Source organism: Dendrobates tinctorius, unplaced genomic scaffold, assembly GCF_039654945.1.
Source record: "Dendrobates tinctorius isolate UK_male_01 unplaced genomic scaffold, ASM3965494v1 ptg000020l, whole genome shotgun sequence".
In the NCBI taxonomy this organism is placed as follows: Eukaryota; Metazoa; Chordata; class Amphibia; order Anura; family Dendrobatidae; genus Dendrobates; species Dendrobates tinctorius.
Window position 1 is genome coordinate 4,870,708 of NW_027361688.1, and position 20,679 is coordinate 4,891,386.

The 20,679-nt window shown below is 49.9% G+C and overlaps 2 protein-coding genes across 2 annotated transcripts; both read right to left on the minus strand.

Moving 5' to 3' along the window:
- Positions 1-1,621: 1,621 nt before the first annotated feature.
- LOC141083322 (E3 ubiquitin/ISG15 ligase TRIM25-like) lies at positions 1,622-3,406 on the minus strand. The gene has a single exon (XM_073567501.1). It carries the CDS (start codon positions 3,101-3,103, stop codon positions 1,865-1,867), a length of 1,239 nt encoding a protein of 412 aa, XP_073423602.1. The 5' UTR covers positions 3,104-3,406; the 3' UTR covers positions 1,622-1,864.
- Positions 3,407-7,094: 3,688 nt separating this feature from the next.
- Positions 7,095-8,614, minus strand: LOC141083323 (E3 ubiquitin/ISG15 ligase TRIM25-like). The gene has a single exon (XM_073567502.1). It carries the CDS (start codon positions 8,574-8,576, stop codon positions 7,338-7,340), a length of 1,239 nt encoding a protein of 412 aa, XP_073423603.1. The 5' UTR covers positions 8,577-8,614; the 3' UTR covers positions 7,095-7,337.
- Between the last annotated feature and the right edge of the window lie 12,065 nt (positions 8,615-20,679).

The following is a 20,679-nucleotide window of genomic DNA, read 5'->3' on the forward strand; positions in this document are numbered from 1 at the left end:
AAGACCGGAGCAGAGAGCGTCAGAGCACACAGCAAAGACCGGAGCAGAGAGCGTCAGAGCACACAGCAAAGACCGGAGCAGAGAGCGTCAGAGCACACAGCAAAGACCGGAGCAGAGAGCGTCAGAGCACACAGCAAAGACCGGAGCAGAGAGCGTCAGATCACACAGCAAAGACCAGAGCAGAGAGCGTCAGAGCCCACAGCAAAGACCAGAGCAGAGAGCGTCAGAGCACACAGCAAAGACCGGAGCAGAGAGCGTCAGAGCCCACAGCAAAGCACAGAGCAGAGAGCGTCAGAGCCCACAGCAAAGACCGGAGCAGAGAGCGTCAAAGCACACAGCAAAGACCGGAGCAGAGAGCGTCAGAGCCCACAGCAAAGACCGGAGCAGAGAGCGTCAGATCACACAGCAAAGACCAGAGCAGAGAGCGTCAGAGCACACAGCAAAGACCGGAGCAGAGAGCGTCAAAGCACACAGCAAAGACCGGAGCAGAGAGCGTCAGAGCCCACAGCAAAGACCGGAGCAGAGAGCGTCAGAGCACACAGCAAAGACCGGAGCAGAGAGCGTCAGAGCCCACAGCAAAGACCGGAGCAGAGAGCGTCAGAGCACACAGCAAAGACCGGAGCAGAGAGCGTCAGAGCCCACAGCAAAGACCGGAGCAGAGAGCGTCAGAGCACACAGCAAAGACCGGAGCAGAGAGCGTCAGAGCACACAGCAAAGACCGGAGCAGAGAGCGTCAGAGCACACAGCAAAGACCGGAGCATAGAAGTGGTAGGAAGAGCTGCCGGCCAGTCCGAGCATTGCGATGCGATCGTCGTCCATGTTATACGGCCATCTGACTGCGCCTGTAGGGTGAGTGGACGCCGCCGCTTAATCTACATCCGAGAAAAACGGTCCTGTTTTGCTGATCAGCTGATCAGACGTTGATCACTTTTTTCAAAGGTGGAGAGAAAAAAACACCAAAATGTTTGTCCACCTTCTCTGCTTTGTCAGTCTGTGAAAATCGGATGTCATCCGAGTGCGGTCCGATATTTTCCATGGAACCATAGACTTGGATTGCTGATTTTGATCCGACACCAAAGAAAAAATTGGACATGCGCACGGCCCCATAGAATAACGTGGGTACGAGTGAGAATCACAGGGAGCACTCATCCGATATAATCGGGGGCGCGCACCAGCCCAGATGGTGACATTCCTTGGGTCAGCAGTTGCCAATATCACCTGCTTAAAAAAACATGTGAAAAAAGCAGAAATCAGCTCTCCTGTCCAGGTACACGACAAAATACTACAGTAATAGCAGTAGTCTAAACCCCAGCCGGCATTGCTTTATTAATCCAGTAGTATAAAAGGCACAAAAAATGGTTGAACACAACAGCACAAAACTGACCTGACAAAGGACCGTGAAGGTCTGAAATATGGTGCCTGCGAGCGCAGCGGATATTTTCTGGTTTTTTTTTTCATTTTTGCACTGCTCTGTTCAACTATTTTTTGTGCCTTTTATACTACTGGATCAATAAAGCAATTCTTCTAAGAAGATGCGAGCGCCGGCTATCGTTTGGACTGTTGCTTGGAAAGATGTTTATAGCAAATTTACTTAAAAATTGCTGAAAATTAGAAACAAAAATATAGTAAATTACTTAACTTTTATTTATGAGCAAATATAACACATTAGATATTACCGGCATGGTCAATTACACCTAGAGTGAACCTCCTATATGTGGCCCCCCGGCATCAGGAGAGGCGAGGGCCCGTACACCTGCTCTGTATAAATGAGGGGCCTACACTAATCTTTAGGGATATGTTATTAAAATTATGCAAACTAGACAAATCGGCAGTATGGGAAAAAAAAACAAAGCAATTTTTATTCCTACTTATAAAAACCATAAAAATTATTTTCTAGATAACCCATAGAAGTAGCTGCTATGTTTGGCATTGGTGGTTTTTGCGGAATAGTAACCTGTTTCGGTTTGGCTTCAGTCCTCTTCTTATTTTCGACAGCTGAAGCCAAAGACAATTTGTCTAATCTTATACTAAGATCGTTACTTCCCTTCACATAAAATTTTGACATTGATTCAGTCAAAATACTAAGTAATCCCATGTGTAACTTATTAGACATCACCGCCACATCCAGGTCATCTCCATCATGGGGCAGCTTATCATGTCCCCCTGTGTCCTCATCCCCTCCCTCCTTCTTAGGATCACACAAGTCACCAGTGTCTGGTTCCTGTAGGACAGTCAGTGGATCCGTCATGTTACACAGCTCCTCAATGTGTCTCATCTTCCTGGACAGCTCGTCCTTCTTTATTTCCAGCTGATGGATCAGAGTAGACAGTGACAGCGACATCTTCTCTTCCTGCCTGGAGATCTCACTCAGGATACTCTTCTCCAGGTCGTCCACCCGTCTCCTGATGTCTGTACACAGGGCAGTCACTTTCCCCGCTTGTTCAGCTGCTTTTTCTTGAGCTTTTCTCCTCTGTTCCTCCAGACTCTTGACTTGTTCCTCAGTCTTCTTTCTCTTTGTGGTCAATTTCTGGTGAACATTTCTCAGTTTCTCCTTCTTCTTCTCTGAGGCCTCATCCAGCGTCTCCACCCGGTGTCCTCGATGTTCTCCGGCCAGACTGCAGGACACACAGATACAAGAATCGTCCTCAGTGCAGTAATATTCCAGGATCTTCTTATGGACAGAACATTTCCTTTTCTCCAGAGAAGTGCTGGGATCAGATAAGACGTGTTCTGCTGATTTGCTGTGAACGTTTAGGTGTTTCTCACACAGAGAAGCCTCACAGTGTAGACAGGATTTCACAGCTGGTAGAGGAGAGTCCACACAGTAAGTGCAGCAGATCCCAGTGATCTCCTTACTTGGTTCATCACGCTGGAGAGTCTTCATGATCTTACACAGAGCTAAACATCTCATCAGTGCCGGCCGCTCCTGAAACTCTTCTCTGCATTCCGGACAGGAATAAACTCCAGACCCGTCCTGTGTATCCAGCACACGATCAATACAGACCCGGCAGAAATTGTGTCCACATCTCAGCATTACAGGATCTGTATAAGTGCTCAGACAGATGGAGCAGTCCAGCTGTTCTCTCAGATCGGTGGACGCCATGGCTGACAGAGGAAGAAAGAACTCAAACAGGAACTTTCTTTTTTTTTTTGTGCCTCTACGAAATGGGAGGTTGGGCGGAGGGGATACTCACATTAGTCTCCACCCTTGTTAGCTGTGCTGCTACGTTGAGAACGCAGCATACATAGGCGAAGCAACTATCGCATCAGGCTTTTCCGAGGGAGGCCTTTTGGCCAAGATCAAGTGTAGTATCTTTCGAGAAGGTGGCCTTCTCCTACAACCCTAGCACATTGATACACAATACACACTGGGCTGGTGCACTTGCTAGTACGCCTGGTCGATGGCTGATAAAGTCATCTGGTGGAAACCATGGCCCCCCAGCATCGAAGTCACAAGGCTGGGTAAGTGTGAGGACTTATGGTGCAATGTGCCCCAGGAGTGGTCGCCCTGGTGGGAGTGTGAGCTTCCTTAGAGTGAGATCCCGGGTAAGTCTTGCATTCCATAGCACGCCTCACCTAGCCTTTCATACTTTCTTGAGCACCCCACCTATTCCTGGCCTTCAGATCGGGAAGGGGAATTTTTATAAACCCAGTCGAAGGTCAGCTTTGGGTTGAGAAACCAACACGAGACAGGTCTCCCAGCTCCACTAGGGTGAAGAGTCTGGTTGAAGCACGAAAACAGCTGTCCGATCTTGGCTAGGAAGAGCATCGAAGATCCCTGACCCTTGCTGTGGCCTTCTGGTTTATTGGGGACCCTCTCCTCCGGGAAATGTGCACATGAATCCTTGCCTTGTGTGCTGTTTTGGTGTGACTTTGGTCACATTTTTCAGAGCCCTGGATGTTGCTTCAATCAAAAAATCAGACTTCAGGGGGCAGCGACCTGGTGTTTGACGAGGGGAAGATTGCAGAGGATGAAAGCCAGAGCGGCCATTACAGTTAGGCTGTGTTCACACACAGCGTTTTTTTAGCGGTATTTTTAGAGGTTTTGCCTATAAAACCGCTAAAATTAAGCTTCCCATTAATTTCGCATCACGGTAAAAAACGCAGCATGCTCATTAATTTCGCGGATTTTTCCGCATTTCTGGCTAGTTCAATGCGTTTTGAAAACGCGCCGGCAAAAAAAAACGCATCAAAAACGCGCAAAAGCCGCAACGAAAATGCAAAAAAAAAAAAGGCGTGGTTTCTGGGAAGGGAGTCAGGTTTTTGAGCAGAAATTTTCTGCTGCGTGTGCACTTAGCCTTAGAAGGAATCTGTAGGTATTCACACACAGCTCTGCAGTGAGATCAGGAGAGCAGACTGTCAGCCATTACATGTCTCACACTAGTAACAGCCCGTCATTTACAATAATTTCTGGAGGCAGATTGTCGGGGAGATCTATGTCCCACCCGGAGATCTTAACAGCTCATTTACATACAAGAAAAACGTGAATTTCTCTGGAATTAAACACTGGATCTCAGATATCAAGCCGTCATTTTATTCAACTTCTATGAGCTCCATGCCCATGTAGACGGCTGCACACTGATGGATAAGTGTGCAATTCCTCCTCCCTCTCTGCAGATCCTGTCAATGAATGCTTTCCGGAGCAGAGAGCGTCAGAGCACACAGCAAAGACCGGAGCAGAGAGCGTCAGAGCACACAGCAAAGACCGGAGCAGAGAGCGTCAGAGCACACAGCAAAGACCGGAGCAGAGAGCGTCAAAGCACACAGCAAAGACCGGAGCAGAGAGCGTCAAAGCACACAGCAAAGACCGGAGCAGAGAGCGTCAGAGCCCACAGCAAAGACCGGAGCAGAGAGCGTCAGATCACACAGCAAAGACCGGAGCAGAGAGCGTCAAAGCACACAGCAAAGACCGGAGCAGAGAGCGTCAGAGCACACAGCAAAGTACAGAGCAGAGAGCATCAGAGCCCACAGCAAAGACCGGAGCAGAGAGCGTCAGAGCACACAGCAAAGACCGGAGCAGAGAGCGTCAGAGCACACAGCAAAGACCGGAGCAGAGAGCGTCAGAGCACACAGCAAAGACCGGAGCAGAGAGCGTCAAAGCACACAGCAAAGACCGGAGCAGAGAGCGTCAAAGCACACAGCAAAGACCGGAGCAGAGAGCGTCAGAGCCCACAGCAAAGACCGGAGCAGAGAGCGTCAGATCACACAGCAAAGACCGGAGCAGAGAGCGTCAGATCACACAGCAAAGACCGGAGCAGAGAGCGTCAGAGCACACAGCAAAGACCGGAGCAGAGAGCGTCAAAGCACACAGCAAAGACCGGAGCAGAGAGCGTCAGAGCACACAGCAAAGACCGGAGCAGAGAGCGTCAAAGCACACAGCAAAGACCGGAGCAGAGAGCGTCAGAGCCCACAGCAAAGACCGGAGCAGAGAGCGTCAGAGCACACAGCAAAGACCGGAGCAGAGAGCGTCAGAGCACACAGCAAAGACCGGAGCAGAGAGCGTCAAAGCACACAGCAAAGACCGGAGCAGAGAGCGTCAAAGCACACAGCAAAGACCAGAGCAGAGAGCGTCAGAGCCCACAGCAAAGACCGGAGCAGAGAGCGTCAGATCACACAGCAAAGACCGGAGCAGAGAGCGTCAGAGCCCACAGCAAAGACCAGAGCAGAGAGCGTCAGAGCACACAGCAAAGACCGGAGCAGAGAGCGTCAGAGCCCACAGCAAAGCACAGAGCAGAGAGCGTCAGAGCCCACAGCAAAGACCGGAGCAGAGAGCGTCAAAGCACACAGCAAAGACCGGAGCAGAGAGCGTCAGAGCCCACAGCAAAGACCGGAGCAGAGAGCGTCAGAGCACACAGCAAAGACCGGAGCAGAGAGCGTCAGATCACACAGCAAAGACCAGAGCAGAGAGCGTCAGAGCCCACAGCAAAGACCGGAGCAGAGAGCGTCAGAGCACACAGCAAAGACCGGAGCAGAGAGCGTCAGAGCCCACAGCAAAGACCGGAGCAGAGAGCGTCAGAGCACACAGCAAAGACCGGAGCAGAGAGCGTCAGAGCACACAGCAAAGACCGGAGCAGAGAGCGTCAGAGCACACAGCAAAGACCGGAGCAGAGAGCGTCAGAGCACAGCAATGTCCGGAGCAGAGAGCGTCAGAGCACACAGCAAAGACCGGAGCAGAGAGCGTCAGAGCACACAGCAAAGACCGGAGCAGAGAGCGTCAGAGCACACAGCAAAGACCGGAGCATAGAAGTGGTAGGAAGAGCTGCCGGCCAGTCCGAGCATTGCGATGCGATCGTCGTCCATGTTATACGGCCATCTGACTGCGCCTGTAGGGTGAGTGGACGCCGCCGCTTAATCTACATCCGAGAAAAACGGTCCTGTTTTGCTGATCAGACGTTGATCACTTTTTTCAAAGGTGGAGAGAAAAAAACACCAAAATGTTTGTCCACCTTCTCTGCTTTGTCAGTCTGTGAAAATCGGATGTCATCCGAGTGCGGGCCGATATTTTCCATGGAACCATAGACTTGGATTGCTGATTTTGATCCGACACCAAAGAAAAAATTGGACATGCGCACGGCCCCATAGAATAACGTGGGTACGAATGAGAATCACAGGGAGCACTCATCCGATATAATCGGGGGCGCGCACCAGCCCAGATGGTGACATTCCTTGGGTCAGCAGTTGCCAATATCACCTGCTTAAAAAAACATGTGAAAAAAGCAGAAATCAGCTCTCCTGTCCAGGTACACGACAAAATACTACAGTAATAGCAGTAGTCTAAACCCCAGCCGGCATTGCTTTATTAATCCAGTAGTATAAAAGGCACAAAAAATGGTTGAACACAACAGCACAAAACTGACCTGACAAAGGACCGTGAAGGTCTGAAATATGGTGCCTGCGAGCGCAGCGGATATTTTCTGTTTTTTTTTTTCATTTTTGCACTGCTCTGTTCAACTATTTTTTGTGCCTTTTATACTACTGGATCAATAAAGCAATTCTTCTAAGAAGATGCGAGCGCCGGCTATCGTTTGGACTGTTGCTTGGAAAGATGTTTATAGCAAATTTACTTAAAAATTGCTGAAAATTAGAAACAAAAATATAGTAAATTACTTAACTTTTATTTATGAGCAAATATAACACATTAGATATTACCGGCATGGTCAATTACACCTAGAGTGAACCTCCTATATGTGGCCCCCCGGCATCAGGAGAGGCGAGGGCCCGTACACCTGCTCTGTATAAATGAGGGGCCTACACTAATCTTTAGGGATATGTTATTAAAATTATGCAAACTAGACAAATCGGCAGTATGGGAAAAAAAAACAAAGCAATTTTTATTCCTACTTATAAAAACCATAAAAATTATTTTCTAGATAACCCATAGAAGTAGCTGCTATGTTTGGCATTGGTGGTTTTTGCGGAATAGTAACCTGTTTCGGTTTGGCTTCAGTCCTCTTCTTATTTTCGACAGCTGAAGCCAAAGACAATTTGTCTAATCTTATACTAAGATCGTTACTTCCCTTCACATAAAATTTTGACATTGATTCAGTCAAAATACTAAGTAATCCCATGTGTAACTTATTAGACATCACCGCCACATCCAGGTCATCTCCATCATGGGGCAGCTTATCATGTCCCCCTGTGTCCTCATCCCCTCCCTCCTTCTTAGGATCACACAAGTCACCAATATCTGGATCCTGTAGGACAGTCAGTGGATCCGTCATGTTACACAGCTCCTCAATGTGTCTCATCTTCCTGGACAGCTCGTCCTTCTTTATTTCCAGCTGATGGATCAGAGTAGACAGTGACAGCGACATCTTCTCTTCCTGCCTGGAGATCTCACTCAGGATACTCTTCTCCAGGTCGTCCACCCGTCTCCTGATGTCTGTACACAGGGCAGTCACTTTCCCCGCTTGTTCAGCTGCTTTTTCTTGAGCTTTTCTCCTCTGTTCCTCCAGACTCTTGACTTGTTCCTCAGTCTTCTTTCTCTTTGTGGTCAATTTCTGGTGAACATTTCTCAGTTTCTCCTTCTTCTTCTCTGAGGCCTCATCCAGCGTCTCCACCCGGTGTCCTCGATGTTCTCCGGCCAGACTGCAGGACACACAGATACAAGAATCGTCCTCAGTGCAGTAATATTCCAGGATCTTCTTATGGACAGAACATTTCCTTTTCTCCAGAGAAGTGCTGGGATCAGATAAGACGTGTTCTGCTGATTTGCTGTGAACGTTTAGGTGTTTCTCACACAGAGAAGCCTCACAGTGTAGACAGGATTTCACAGCTGGTAGAGGAGAGTCCACACAGAAAGTGCAGCAGATCCCGGTGGCCTCCTTACTTGGTTCATCACGCTGGAGAGTCTTCATGATCTTACACAGAGCTAAACATCTCATCAGTGCCGGCCGCTCCTGAAACTCTTCTCTGCATTCCGGACAGGAATAAACTCCAGACCCGTCCTGTGTATCCAGCACACGACCAATACAGACCCGGCAGAAGTTGTGTCCACATCTCAGCATTACAGGATCTGTATAAGTGCTCAGACAGATGGAGCAGTCCAGCTGTTCTCTCAGATCGGTGGACGCCATGGCTGACAGAGGAAGAAAGAACTCAAACAGGAACTTTCTTTCTTTTTTTTTTGTGCCTCTACGAAATGGGAGGTTGGGCGGAGGGGATACTCACATTAGTCTCCACCCTTGTTAGCTGTGCTGCTACGTTGAGAACGCAGCATACATAGGCGAAGCAACTATCGCATCAGGCTTTTCCGAGGGAGGCCTTTTGGCCAAGATCAAGTGTAGTATCTTTCGAGAAGGTGGCCTTCTCCTACAACCCTAGCACATTGATACACAATACACACTGGGCTGGTGCACTTGCTAGTACGCCTGGCCGATGGCTGATAAAGTCATCTGGTGGAAACCATGGCCCCCCAGCATCGAAGTCACTAGGCTGGGTAAGTGTGAGGACTTATGGTTGAATGTGCCCCAGGAGTGGTCGCCCTGGTGGGAGTGTGAGCTTCCTTAGAGTGAGATCCCGGGTAAGTCTTGCATTCCATAGCACGCCTCACCTAGCCTTTCATACTTTCTTCAGCACCCCACCTATTCCTGGCCTTCAGATCGGGAAGGGGAATTTTTATAAACCCAGTCGAAGGTCAGCTTTGGGTTGAGAAACCAACACGAGACAGGTCTCCCAGCTCCACTAGGGTGAAGAGTCTGGTTGAAGCACGAAAACAGCTGTCCGATCTTGGCTAGGAAGAGCATCGAAGATCCCTGACCCTTGCTGTGGCCTTCTGGTTTATTGGGGACCCTCTCCTCCGGGAAATGTGCACATGAATCCTTGCCTTGTGTGCTGTTTTGGTGTGACTTTGGTCACATTTTTCAGAGCCCTGGATGTTGCTTCAATCAAAAAATCAGACTTCAGGGGGCAGCGACCTGGTGTTTGACGAGGGGAAGATTGCAGAGGATGAAAGCCAGGCGGCCATTACAGTTAGGCTGTGTTCACACACAGCGTTTTTTTAGCGGTATTTTTAGAGGTTTTGCCTATAAAACCGCTAAAATTAAGCTTCCCATTAATTTCGCATCACGGTAAAAAACGCAGCATGCTCATTAATTTCGCGGATTTTTCCGCATTTCTGGCTAGTTCAATGCGTTTTGAAAACGCGCCGGCAAAAAAAAACGCATCAAAAACGCGCAAAAGCCGCAACGAAAATGCAAAAAAAAAAAAAGGCGTGGTTTCTGGGAAGGGAGTCAGGTTTTTGAGCAGAAATTTTCTGCTGCGTGTGCACTTAGCCTTAGAAGGAATCTGTAGGTATTCACACACAGCTCTGCAGTGAGATCAGGAGAGCAGACTGTCAGCCATTACATGTCTCACACTAGTAACAGCCCGTCATTTACAATAATTTCTGGAGGCAGATTGTCGGGGAGATCTATGTCCCACCCGGAGATCTTAACAGCTCATTTACATACAAGAAAAACGTGAATTTCTCTGGAATTAAACACTGGATCTCAGATATCAAGCCGTCATTTTATTCAACTTCTATGAGCTCCATGCCCATGTAGACGGCTGCACACTGATGGATAAGTGTGCAATTCCTCCTCCCTCTCTGCAGATCCTGTCAATGAATGCTTTCCGGAGCAGAGAGCGTCAGAGCACACAGCAAAGACCGGAGCAGAGAGCGTCAGAGCACACAGCAAAGACCGGAGCAGAGAGCGTCAGAGCACACAGCAAAGACCGGAGCAGAGAGCGTCAGAGCACACAGCAAAGACCGGAGCAGAGAGCGTCAGAGCACACAGCAAAGACCGGAGCAGAGAGCGTCAGAGCACACAGCAAAGACCGGAGCAGAGAGCGTCAGAGCCCACAGCAAAGACCGGAGCAGAGAGCGTCAAAGCACACAGCAAAGACCGGAGCAGAGAGCGTCAAAGCACACAGCAAAGACCGGAGCAGAGAGCGTCAGAGCCCACAGCAAAGACCGGAGCAGAGAGCGTCAGAGCACACAGCAAAGACCGGAGCAGAGAGCGTCAGAGCACACAGCAAAGACCGGAGCAGAGAGCGTCAGAGCACACAGCAAAGTACAGAGCAGAGAGCGTCAGAGCACACAGCAAAGACCGGAGCAGAGAGTGTCAGAGCACACAGCAAAGACCGGAGCAGAGAGCGTCAGAGCACACAGCAAAGACCGGAGCAGAGAGTGTCAGAGCACACAGCAAAGACCGGAGCAGAGAGCGTCAGAGCCCACAGCAAAGACCGGAGCAGAGAGTGTCAGAGCACACAGCAAAGACCGGAGCAGAGAGCGTCAGAGCACACAGCAAAGACCGGAGCAGAGAGCGTCAGAGCACACAGCAAAGACCGGAGCAGAGAGCGTCAGAGCACACAGCAAAGACCGGAGCAGAGAGCGTCAGAGCACACAGCAAAGACCGGAGCAGAGAGCGTCAAAGCACACAGCAAAGCACAGAGCAGAGAGCGTCAGAGCCCACAGCAAAGACCGGAGCAGAGAGCGTCAGATCCCACAGCAAAGACCGGAGCAGAGAGCGTCAGAGCACACAGCAAAGACCGGAGCAGAGAGTGTCAGAGCACACAGCAAAGACCGGAGCAGAGAGCGTCAGAGCACACAGCAAAGACCGGAGCAGAGAGCGTCAGAGCACACAGCAAAGACCGGAGCAGAGAGCGTCAGAGCACACAGCAAAGACCGGAGCAGAGAGCGTCAGAGCACACAGCAAAGACCGGAGCAGAGAGCGTCAAAGCACACAGCAAAGACCGGAGCAGAGAGCGTCAGAGCCCACAGCAAAGACCGGAGCAGAGAGCGTCAGATCCCACAGCAAAGACCGGAGCAGAGAGCGTCAGATCACACAGCAAAGACCGGAGCAGAGAGCGTCAGAGCACACAGCAAAGACCGGAGCAGAGAGCGTCAGAGAACACAGCAAAGACCGGAGCAGAGAGCGTCAGAGCACACAGCAAAGACCGGAGCAGAGAGCGTCAGAGCACACAGCAAAGACCGGAGCAGAGAGCGTCAGAGCACACAGCAAAGACCGGAGCAGAGAGCGTCAGAGCACACAGCAAAGACCGGAGCAGAGAGTGTCAGAGCACACAGCAAAGACCGGAGCAGAGAGCGTCAGAGCACACAGCAAAGTACAGAGCAGAGAGCGTCAGAGCCCACAGCAAAGACCAGAGCAGAGAGCGTCAGAGCACACAGCAAAGTCCGGAGCAGAGAGCGTCAGAGCACACAGCAAAGACCGGAGCAGAGAGCGTCAGAGCACACAGCAACGTCCGGAGCAGAGAGCGTCAGAGAACACAGCAAAGACCGGAGCAGAGAGCGTCAGAGCACACAGCAAAGACCGGAGCAGAGAGCGTCAGAGCACACAGCAAAGACCGGAGCAGAGAGCGTCAGAGCACACAGCAAAGACCGGAGCAGAGAGCGTCAGAGCACACAGCAACGTCCGGAGCAGAGAGCGTCAGAGAACACAGCAAAGACCGGAGCAGAGAGCGTCAGAGCACACAGCAAAGACCGGAGCAGAGAGCGTCAGAGCACACAGCAAAGACCGGAGCAGAGAGCGTCAGAGCACACAGCAAAGACCGGAGCAGAGAGCGTCAGAGCACACAGCAAAGACCGGAGCAGAGAGCGTCAGAGTACACAGCAAAGACCAGAGCATAGAGCGTCAGAGCACACAGCAAAGACCAGAGCAGAGAGCGTCAGAGCACACAGCAAAGACCGGAGCAGAGAGCGTCAGAGCACACAGCAAAGACCGGAGCAGAGAGCGTCAGAGCACACAGCAAAGTACAGAGCAGAGAGCGTCAGAGCCCACAGCAAAGACCGGAGCAGAGAGTGTCAGAGCACACAGCAAAGACCGGAGCAGAGAGCGTCAGAGCACACAGCAAAGTACAGAGCAGAGAGCGTCAGAGCCCACAGCAAAGTCCGGAGCAGAGAGCGTCAGAGCACACAGCAAAGACCGGAGCAGAGAGCGTCAGAGCACACAGCAACGTCCGGAGCAGAGAGCATCAGAGAACACAGCAAAGACCGGAGCAGAGAGCGTCAGAGCACACAGCAAAGACCGGAGCAGAGAGCGTCAGAGCACACAGCAAAGACCGGAGCAGAGAGCGTCAGAGCACACAGCAACGTCCGGAGCAGAGAGCGGAGCAGAGAGCGTCAGAGCACACAGCAAAGACCGGAGCAGAGAGCGTCAGAGCACACAGCAAAGACCGGAGCAGAGAGCGTCAGATCACACAGCAAAGACCAGAGCAGAGAGCGTCAGAGCACAGCAAAGACCGGAGCAGAGAGCATCAGAGCACAAAGCAACGTCCGGAGCAGAGAGCGTCAGAGCACAAAGCAACGTCCGGAGCAGAGAGCGTCAGAGAACACAGCAAAGACTGGAGCAGAGAGCGTCAGAGCCCACAGCAAAGACTGGAGCAGAGAGCGTCAGAGCACACAGCAAAGACCGGAGCAGAGAGCGTCAGAGTACACAGCAAAGACCGGAGCAGAGAGCGTCAGAGTACACAGCAAAGACAGGAGCAGAGAGCGTCAGAGCCCACAGCAAAGACCAGAGCAGAGAGCGTCAGAGCCCACAGCAAAGACCAGAGCAGAGAGCGTCAGAGCACACAGCAGAGACCAGAGCAGAGAGCGTCAGAGCACACAGCAAAGACCGGAGCAGAGAGCGTCAGAGCACACAGCAAAGACAGGAGCAGAGAGCGTCAGAGCCCACAGCAAAGACCAGAGCAGAGAGCGTCAGAGCACACAGCAGAGACCAGAGCAGAGAGCGTCAGAGCACACAGCAAAGACCGGAGCAGAGAGCTTCAGAGCCCACAGCAAAGACCAGAGCAGAGAGCGTCAGAGCACACAGCAGAGACCAGAGCAGAGAGCGTCAGAGCCCACAGCAGAGACCAGAGCAGAGAGCGTCAGAGAACTTTTAAATTCCTATTTTGCATCTGTTTTCTCTCAGAAAGGAAATGTAACATCAACTGCTATTCACTGTCCTATTAAGGGAATAGAAGAATCCAGGATATCTATAAACAGAAAGATAGTGAGGAAACACTTAGCTAACCTAAATGTATTCAAGTCTCCAGGTCCAGATGAATTACACCCCAGAGTACTGAAGGAGATAGCAGAAGATATTTTTGAACCCCTCTCCATAATCTTTGAAAATTCTTGGAGAACAGGAGAAGTGCCAGAAGACTGGAGAAGAGCAAATGTTGTTCCTATCTTCAAAAAGGGGAAGAAGGTGGACCCAGGTAACTATAGGCCGGTGAGTCTGACTTCTATACCAGGAAAGATCTTTGAACAAATTATTAAACAACATGTATGTCAATACCTGGATAAGAATGAAGTGATTAAACAGAGTCAGCATGGGTTTGTAACTAATAAGTCATGTCAGACTAATTTAATTTCCTTCTATGATGGTATTACTGATTGGGTGGATCAAGGAAATGCTGTAGATATAGTATATCTTGACTTCAGCAAAGCATTTGACAAAGTCTCTCATACAATCCTTATTGAAAAAATGACTAAGTATGGAATGGACAAGGCAACTGTTAGGTGGATTCATAACTGGCTTAGTGATCGGACACAAAGAGTGGTCGTAAATGGCTGCACATCCAGTTGGAAGAATGTCTCAAGTGGGGTACCACAGGGCTCTGTCCTGGGCCCTGTATTGTTCAACATCTTTATCAACGATTTAGATGAAGGAATTGAGGGTAAACTGATTAAATTTGCTGATGACACAAAGCTAGGAGGGATAGCTAATACTAGAGAAGAGAGAGAGAGGATTCATAAAGATTTAAATAAACTGGAGAAGTGGGCAGCAACTAACAGAATGGTTTTTTAACAGGGAGAAATGCAAAGTACTACATCTGGGCAATAAAAATGAAAAAAGCATATATAGAATGGGAGGAATAGGGCTAAGTGACAGCACATGTGAAAAAGACTTGGGTATACTAATAGATCACAGACTGAATATGAGTCAACAGTGTGATGCAGCAGCAAAAAAGGCAACTGCAATTCTAGGATGTATTAACAGAAGCATACAGTCTAGATCACGTGAAGTAATTATTTCCCTCTACTCCTCTTTGGTCAGACCTCATCTGGAATATTGTGTCCAGTTTTGGGCACCACATTTTAAAAAAGACATCAACAAACTGGAGCAAGTTCAGAAAAGAGCGACCAGAATGGTGACCGGTCTGCAAACCCTGTCTTATGAGGAAAGGTTGCAGGATTTGGGAATGTTTAGTTTGCAAAAGAGAAGACTGAGAGGAGACTTAATAGCTGTCTACAAATATCTAAAGGGCTGTCACATTGTAGAAGGATCAACTTTATTCTCATTTGCACAAGGAAAGACTAGAAGCAATGGGATGAAACTGAATGGGAGGAGACACAGATTAGATATTAGAAAAAACTTTTTGACAGTTAGAGTGATCAATGAGTGGAACAGGCTGCCACGAGAAGTGGCGAGTTCCCCTTCAATGGAAGTCTTCAAACAGAGGCTGGACAGACATCTAACTGGGATGATTTAGCGAATCCTGCTTTGAGCAGGGGGTTGGACCAGATGGCCCAGGAGGTCCCTTCCAACTCTACGATTCTATGATTCTATGATTCTAGAACACAGCAAAGACCGGAGCAGAGAGCGCCAGGGGGAAAGGAGGTGTGGGGTTTTTTTATGTGTAAATGTGTGCGGGCTCGGTTTGTATAAAAGCTTTGTGGGGCTTATACCTCTTATAGGGGCTATGTGAGGGTGTATACTATGTATAAGGGGACTGTGTGGGGCCTCACAATGTATATGGGGCTGTAGGGTCTCATACTGTGTGTGGGGCTGTGATGTCTTATAGTGTTTACAGAGGGCTTTGTGGGGCTCATACTGAATACTACTGTATAAAGGGAGGCTCATTCTTTAGATAGAAGGCTCATACTGTATATGGGGGTCCTTACTGTCTATAGGACTCCTGCTGTATACAGGGAAGCTGTGAGGGATCATACTTTATATAGTGGGTGATGTGCGTAGGCTCATACTGTATATAGGGGGCTGTGTGTGGCATACTGTATATAGGGGGCTGTGTGTGGCATGCTGTATATAGGGGGCTGTGTGTGGCATGCTGTATATAGGGGCTGTGTGTGGCATGCTGTATATAGGGGGCTGTGTGTGGCATACTGTATATAGGGGGCTGTATGTGGCATGCTGTATATAGGGGCTGTGTGGCATGCTGTATATAGGGGGCTGTATGTGGCATGCTGTATATAGGGGCTGTGTGTGGCATGCTGTATATAGGGGGCTGTGTGTGGCATACTGTATATAGGGGGCTGTATGTGGCATGCTGTAGATAGGGGCTGTGTGTGGCATGCTGTATATAGGGGGCTGTATGTGGCATACTGTATATAGGGGGCTGTGTGTGGCATGCTGTATATAGGGACTGTGTGTGGCATACTGTATATAGGGGGCTGTGTGTGGCATACTGTATATAGGGGGATGTGTGTGGCATGCTGTATATAGGGGGCTGTGTGTGGCATACTGTATATAGGGGCTGTGTGTGGCATGCTGTATATAGGGGCTGTGTGTGGCATGCTGTATATAGGGGGCTGTGTGTGGCATACTGTATATAGGGGGCTGTATGTGGCATGCTGTATATAGGGGCTGTGTGTGGCATGCTGTATATAGGGGGCTGTGTGTGGCATACTGTATATAGGGGGCTGTGTGTGGCATGCTGTATATAGGGACTGTGTGTGGCATACTGTATATAGGGGGCTGTGTGTGGCATACTGTATATAGGGGGATGTGTGTGGCATGCTGTATATAGGGGGCTGTGTGTGGCATACTGTATATAGGGGCTGTGTGTGGCATGCTGTATATAGGGGGATGTGTGTGGCATGCTGTATATAGGGGGCTGTGTGTGGCATGCTGTATATAGGGGCTGTGTGTGGCATGCTGTATATAGGGGGCTGTGTGTGGCATACTGTATATAGGGGCTGTGTGTGGCATGCTGTATATAGCGGGCTGTGTGTGGCATGCTGTATATAGGGGGCTGTGTGTGGCATGCTGTATATAGGGGCTGTGTGTGGCATGCTGTATATAGGGGGCTGTGTGTGGCATACTGTATATAGGGGCTGTGTGTGGCATGCTGTATATAGGGGGCTGTGTGTGGCATACTGTATATAGCGGGCTGTGTGTGGCATGCTGTATATAGGGGCTGTGTGTGGCATACTGTATATAGGGGGCTGTGTGTGGCATACTGTATAAAGGGGGCTGTGTGTGGCATACTGTATATAGCGGGCTGTGTGTGGCATGCTGTATATAGGGGCTGTGTGTGGCATACTGTATATAGCGGGCTGTGTGTGGCATACTGTATATAGGGGGCTGTGTGTGGCATACTGTATATAGGGGGCTGTGTGTGGCATACTGTATATAGCGGGCTGTGTGTGGCATGCTGTATATAGGGGCTGTGTGTGGCATACTGTATATAGCGGGCTGTGTGTGGCATACTGTATATAGGGGGCTGTGTGTGGCATACTGTATATAGGGGGCTGTGTGTGGCATACTGTATATAGCGGGCTGTGTGGCATGCTGTATATAGGGGCTGTGTGTGGCATGCTGTATATAGCGGGCTGTGTGTGGCATGCTGTATATAGGGGGCTGTGTGTGGCATACTGTATATAGGGGGCTGTGTGTGGCATGCTGTATATAGGGGCTGTGTGTGGCATGCTGTATATAGGGGGCTGTGTGTGGCATACTGTATATAGGGGGCTGTGTGTGGCATGCTGTATATAGGGGCTGTGTGTGGCATGCTGTATATAGGGGGCTGTGTGTGGCATACTGTATATAGGGGCTGTGTGTGGCATACTGTATATAGGGGGCTGTGTGTGGCATGCTGTATATAGAGGGCTGTGTGTGGCATACTGTATATAGGGGCTGTGTGTGGCATGCTGTATATAGGGGGCTGTGTGTGGCATACTGTATATAGGGGCTGTGTGTGGCATGCTGTATATAGGGGGCTGTGTGTGGCATGCTGTATATAGGGGGCTGTGTGTGGCATACTGTATATAGGGGGCTGTGTGTGGCATACTGTATATAGGGGGCTGTGTGTGGCATACTGTATATAGGGGGCTGTGTGTGGCATACTGTATATAGGGGCTGTGTGTGGCATGCTGTATATAGCGGGCTGTATGTGGCATGCTGTATATAGGGGGCTGTGTGTGGCATACTGTATATAGCGGGCTGTGTGTGGCATACTGTATATAGGGGGCTGTGTGTGGCATACTGTATATAGGGGGCTGTGTGTGGCATACTGTATATAGCGGGCTGTGTGTGGCATGCTGTATATAGGGGCTGTGTGTGGCATGCTGTATATAGCGGGCTGTGTGTGGCATGCTGTATATAGGGGGCTGTGTGTGGCATACTGTATATAGGGGGCTGTGTGTGGCATGCTGTATATAGGGGCTGTGTGTGGCATGCTGTATATAGGGGGCTGTGTGTGGCATACTGTATATAGGGGCTGTGTGTGGCATACTGTATATAGGGGGCTGTGTGTGGCATGCTGTATATAGGGGCTGTGTGTGGCATGCTGTATATAGGGGGCTGTGTGTGGCATGCTGTATATAGGGGCTGTGTGTGGCATGCTGTATATAGCGGGCTGTGTGTGGCATGCTGTATATAGGGGGCTGTGTGTGGCATGCTGTATATAGGGGGCTGTGTGTGGCATACTGTATATAGGGGGCTGTGTGTGGCATACTGTATATAGGGGGCTGTGTGTGGCATACTGTATATAGGGGCTGTGTGTGGCATGCTGTATATAGGGGCTGTGTGTGGCATACTGTATATAGGGGGCTGTGTGTGGCATGCTGTATATAGGGGCTGTGTGTGGCATGCTGTATATAGGGGGCTGTGTGTGGCATGCTGTATATAGGGGGCTGTGTGTGGCATACTGTATATAGCGGGCTGTGTGTGGCATACTGTATATAGCGGGCTGTGTGTGGCATACTGTATATAGCGGGCTGTGTGTGGCATGCTGTATATAGGGGGCTGTGTGTGGCATGCTGTATATAGGGGCTGTGTGTGGCATGCTGTATATAGGGGGCTGTGTGTGGCATGCTGTATATAGGGGGCTGTGTGTGGCATACTGTATATAGCGGGCTGTGTGTGGCATACTGTATATAGCGGGCTGTGTGTGGCATACTGTATATAGCGGGCTGTGTGTGGCATACTGTATATAGCGGGCTGTGTGTGGCATGCTGTATATAGGGGGCTGTGTGTGGCATGCTGTATATAGGGGCTGTGTGTGGCATGCTGTATATAGGGGGCTGTGTGTGGCATGCTGTATATAGGGGGCTGTGTGTGGCATACTGTATATAGCGGGCTGTGTGTGGCATACTGTATATAGCGGGCTGTGTGTGGCATACTGTATATAGCGGGCTGTGTGTGGCATGCTGTATATAGGGGGCTGTATGTGGCATACTGTTTATAGGGGCTTTTACAATAGTTGAGGGGTACTGTGTGTGGACACATACTGTATATAGGGGGTGTCAGCATCGCTGGCCATCCCTGTAAAAAATAGAATCAAAATAAAAAATATAGTTATTCTCACCTTCCGACGTCGCGTTCAGCCATCCCGCCTCTCTCCACGCTCCCGGTCCCAGTGATCCTTTGCATGAATGACCGCGAGATGTCACGGTCTCGAGGGATAACAAAGTCTCGCGGTCATTCGTGCAAAGGATCACTGGGACCGGAGCGTGGAGAGAGGCGGGATGGCTGAACGCGACGTCGGAAGGTGAGAATAACTATATTTTTTTTTATTATTTTTTACACCTGATCGCTGGTCTCCCACCTGTCACACACAGCGATGCGTGCTGGCCAGCGGGAGACCAGCGACCAAAGAAATGTCCAGAGGTTTCTTCCAGCGATCAGCGATACCGACAGGGGGGCCGCTCGCTGATCGCTGTCACACACAGCGATCTCGCTGGTGAGATCGCTGTTACGTCACAAAAGTTGTGACTCAGCAGCGATCTCGCTACCGAGATCGCTTAGTGAGACGGGGCCTTTAGAGAAGAGGCTGCAGAACTGGAGCCCTCAGGAAAGCTAGAAGAAGGCGCTATAGACCTGCTCTTCCCTCCGTCATTATGGGCAATGTGAGGTCACTCGGGAATAAGATGGACGAACTGTCGGCGCTGACCAGACATCATCGGGAATTAAGGGAGAGCAGCATGTTGCTGTTTACAGAGACCTGGCTCACCGAAGGTACTCCGGACACTGTTGTCTCGTTGGATGGCTTTAAACTCATTCGCGCGGACAGGACAAGGGAGAGCGGTAAGAGGAAAGGCGGAGGGCTGGCGATATTTGTGAATGATAGATGGTGTGACTCTAGGCACATCGTGGTCAAAGAGCAAACATGCTGTAAGGACATTGAGCTATTAGCTGTGGGGATGAGACCTTTTTATTTACCGAGGGAATTATCGCATGTAATCATGATAGCTGCATATGTCCCCCCTTCTGCGAAAGCTGAGCCGCCACTGAGGTCCTACAATCCACAGTGAGCATGATGCGGTCCCTTCACCCCCAAGCACTCCTTCTGGTTTCGGGAGACTTCAATCATGTGTCTCCAGCATCCATACTACCCGGTTGCACACAGTATGTTACCTGCCTCACTAGAAACAGCAAAACATTGGACTTGTTCTTTGCCAATGTGAGAGGGGCATATGCCTCGTCAGCCCTACCGCCCCTTGGAAGATCGGATCACAACCTAGTGCACCTCCAACCCGTGTACAAGCCACTTGTACAGAGAGAACCTGCTGTCACTCGCACAGTGAGGATATGGACTGAGGAGAGTGATGATGCTCTGAGAGACTGCTTTAAAGCAACCACTTGGGAAGTGCTGCAAGATTCCTATGGTTGATGACATGGATGGTCTCACACACTGTATAACGGACTACATTAATTTCTGTGTAGACAACACGGTACCCACTAAAGTAGTGAGGTGCTTCTCTAACAATAAACCATGGATCAGCCCCGGAATAAAGGCTCTTCTCAAAGAGAAGAAGTTGGCCTTCAGATCAGGTGACAAGGGCAGGCTGAGAGAGGTGCAGAAAGATCTGAAGAATCTAATCAGGCAGGGAAAGGCTAATTATAAGAGAAATATTGAACTGAAATTGTCACAGAAAAGGATCCATGAAGTCTGGGAGGGTCTAAAGTCTATATCTGGGCATAGACAGACTGTCTCCAGGATGGTTGTAGA

Bases quoted from the DNA above. Each gene is read 5' to 3' on its own strand.
- LOC141083323 (XM_073567502.1), bottom strand. From the start codon at position 8,576: ATGGCGTCCACCGATCTGAGAGAACAGCTGGACTGCTCCATCTGTCTG.
- LOC141083322 (XM_073567501.1), bottom strand. From the start codon at position 3,103: ATGGCGTCCACCGATCTGAGAGAACAGCTGGACTGCTCCATCTGTCTG.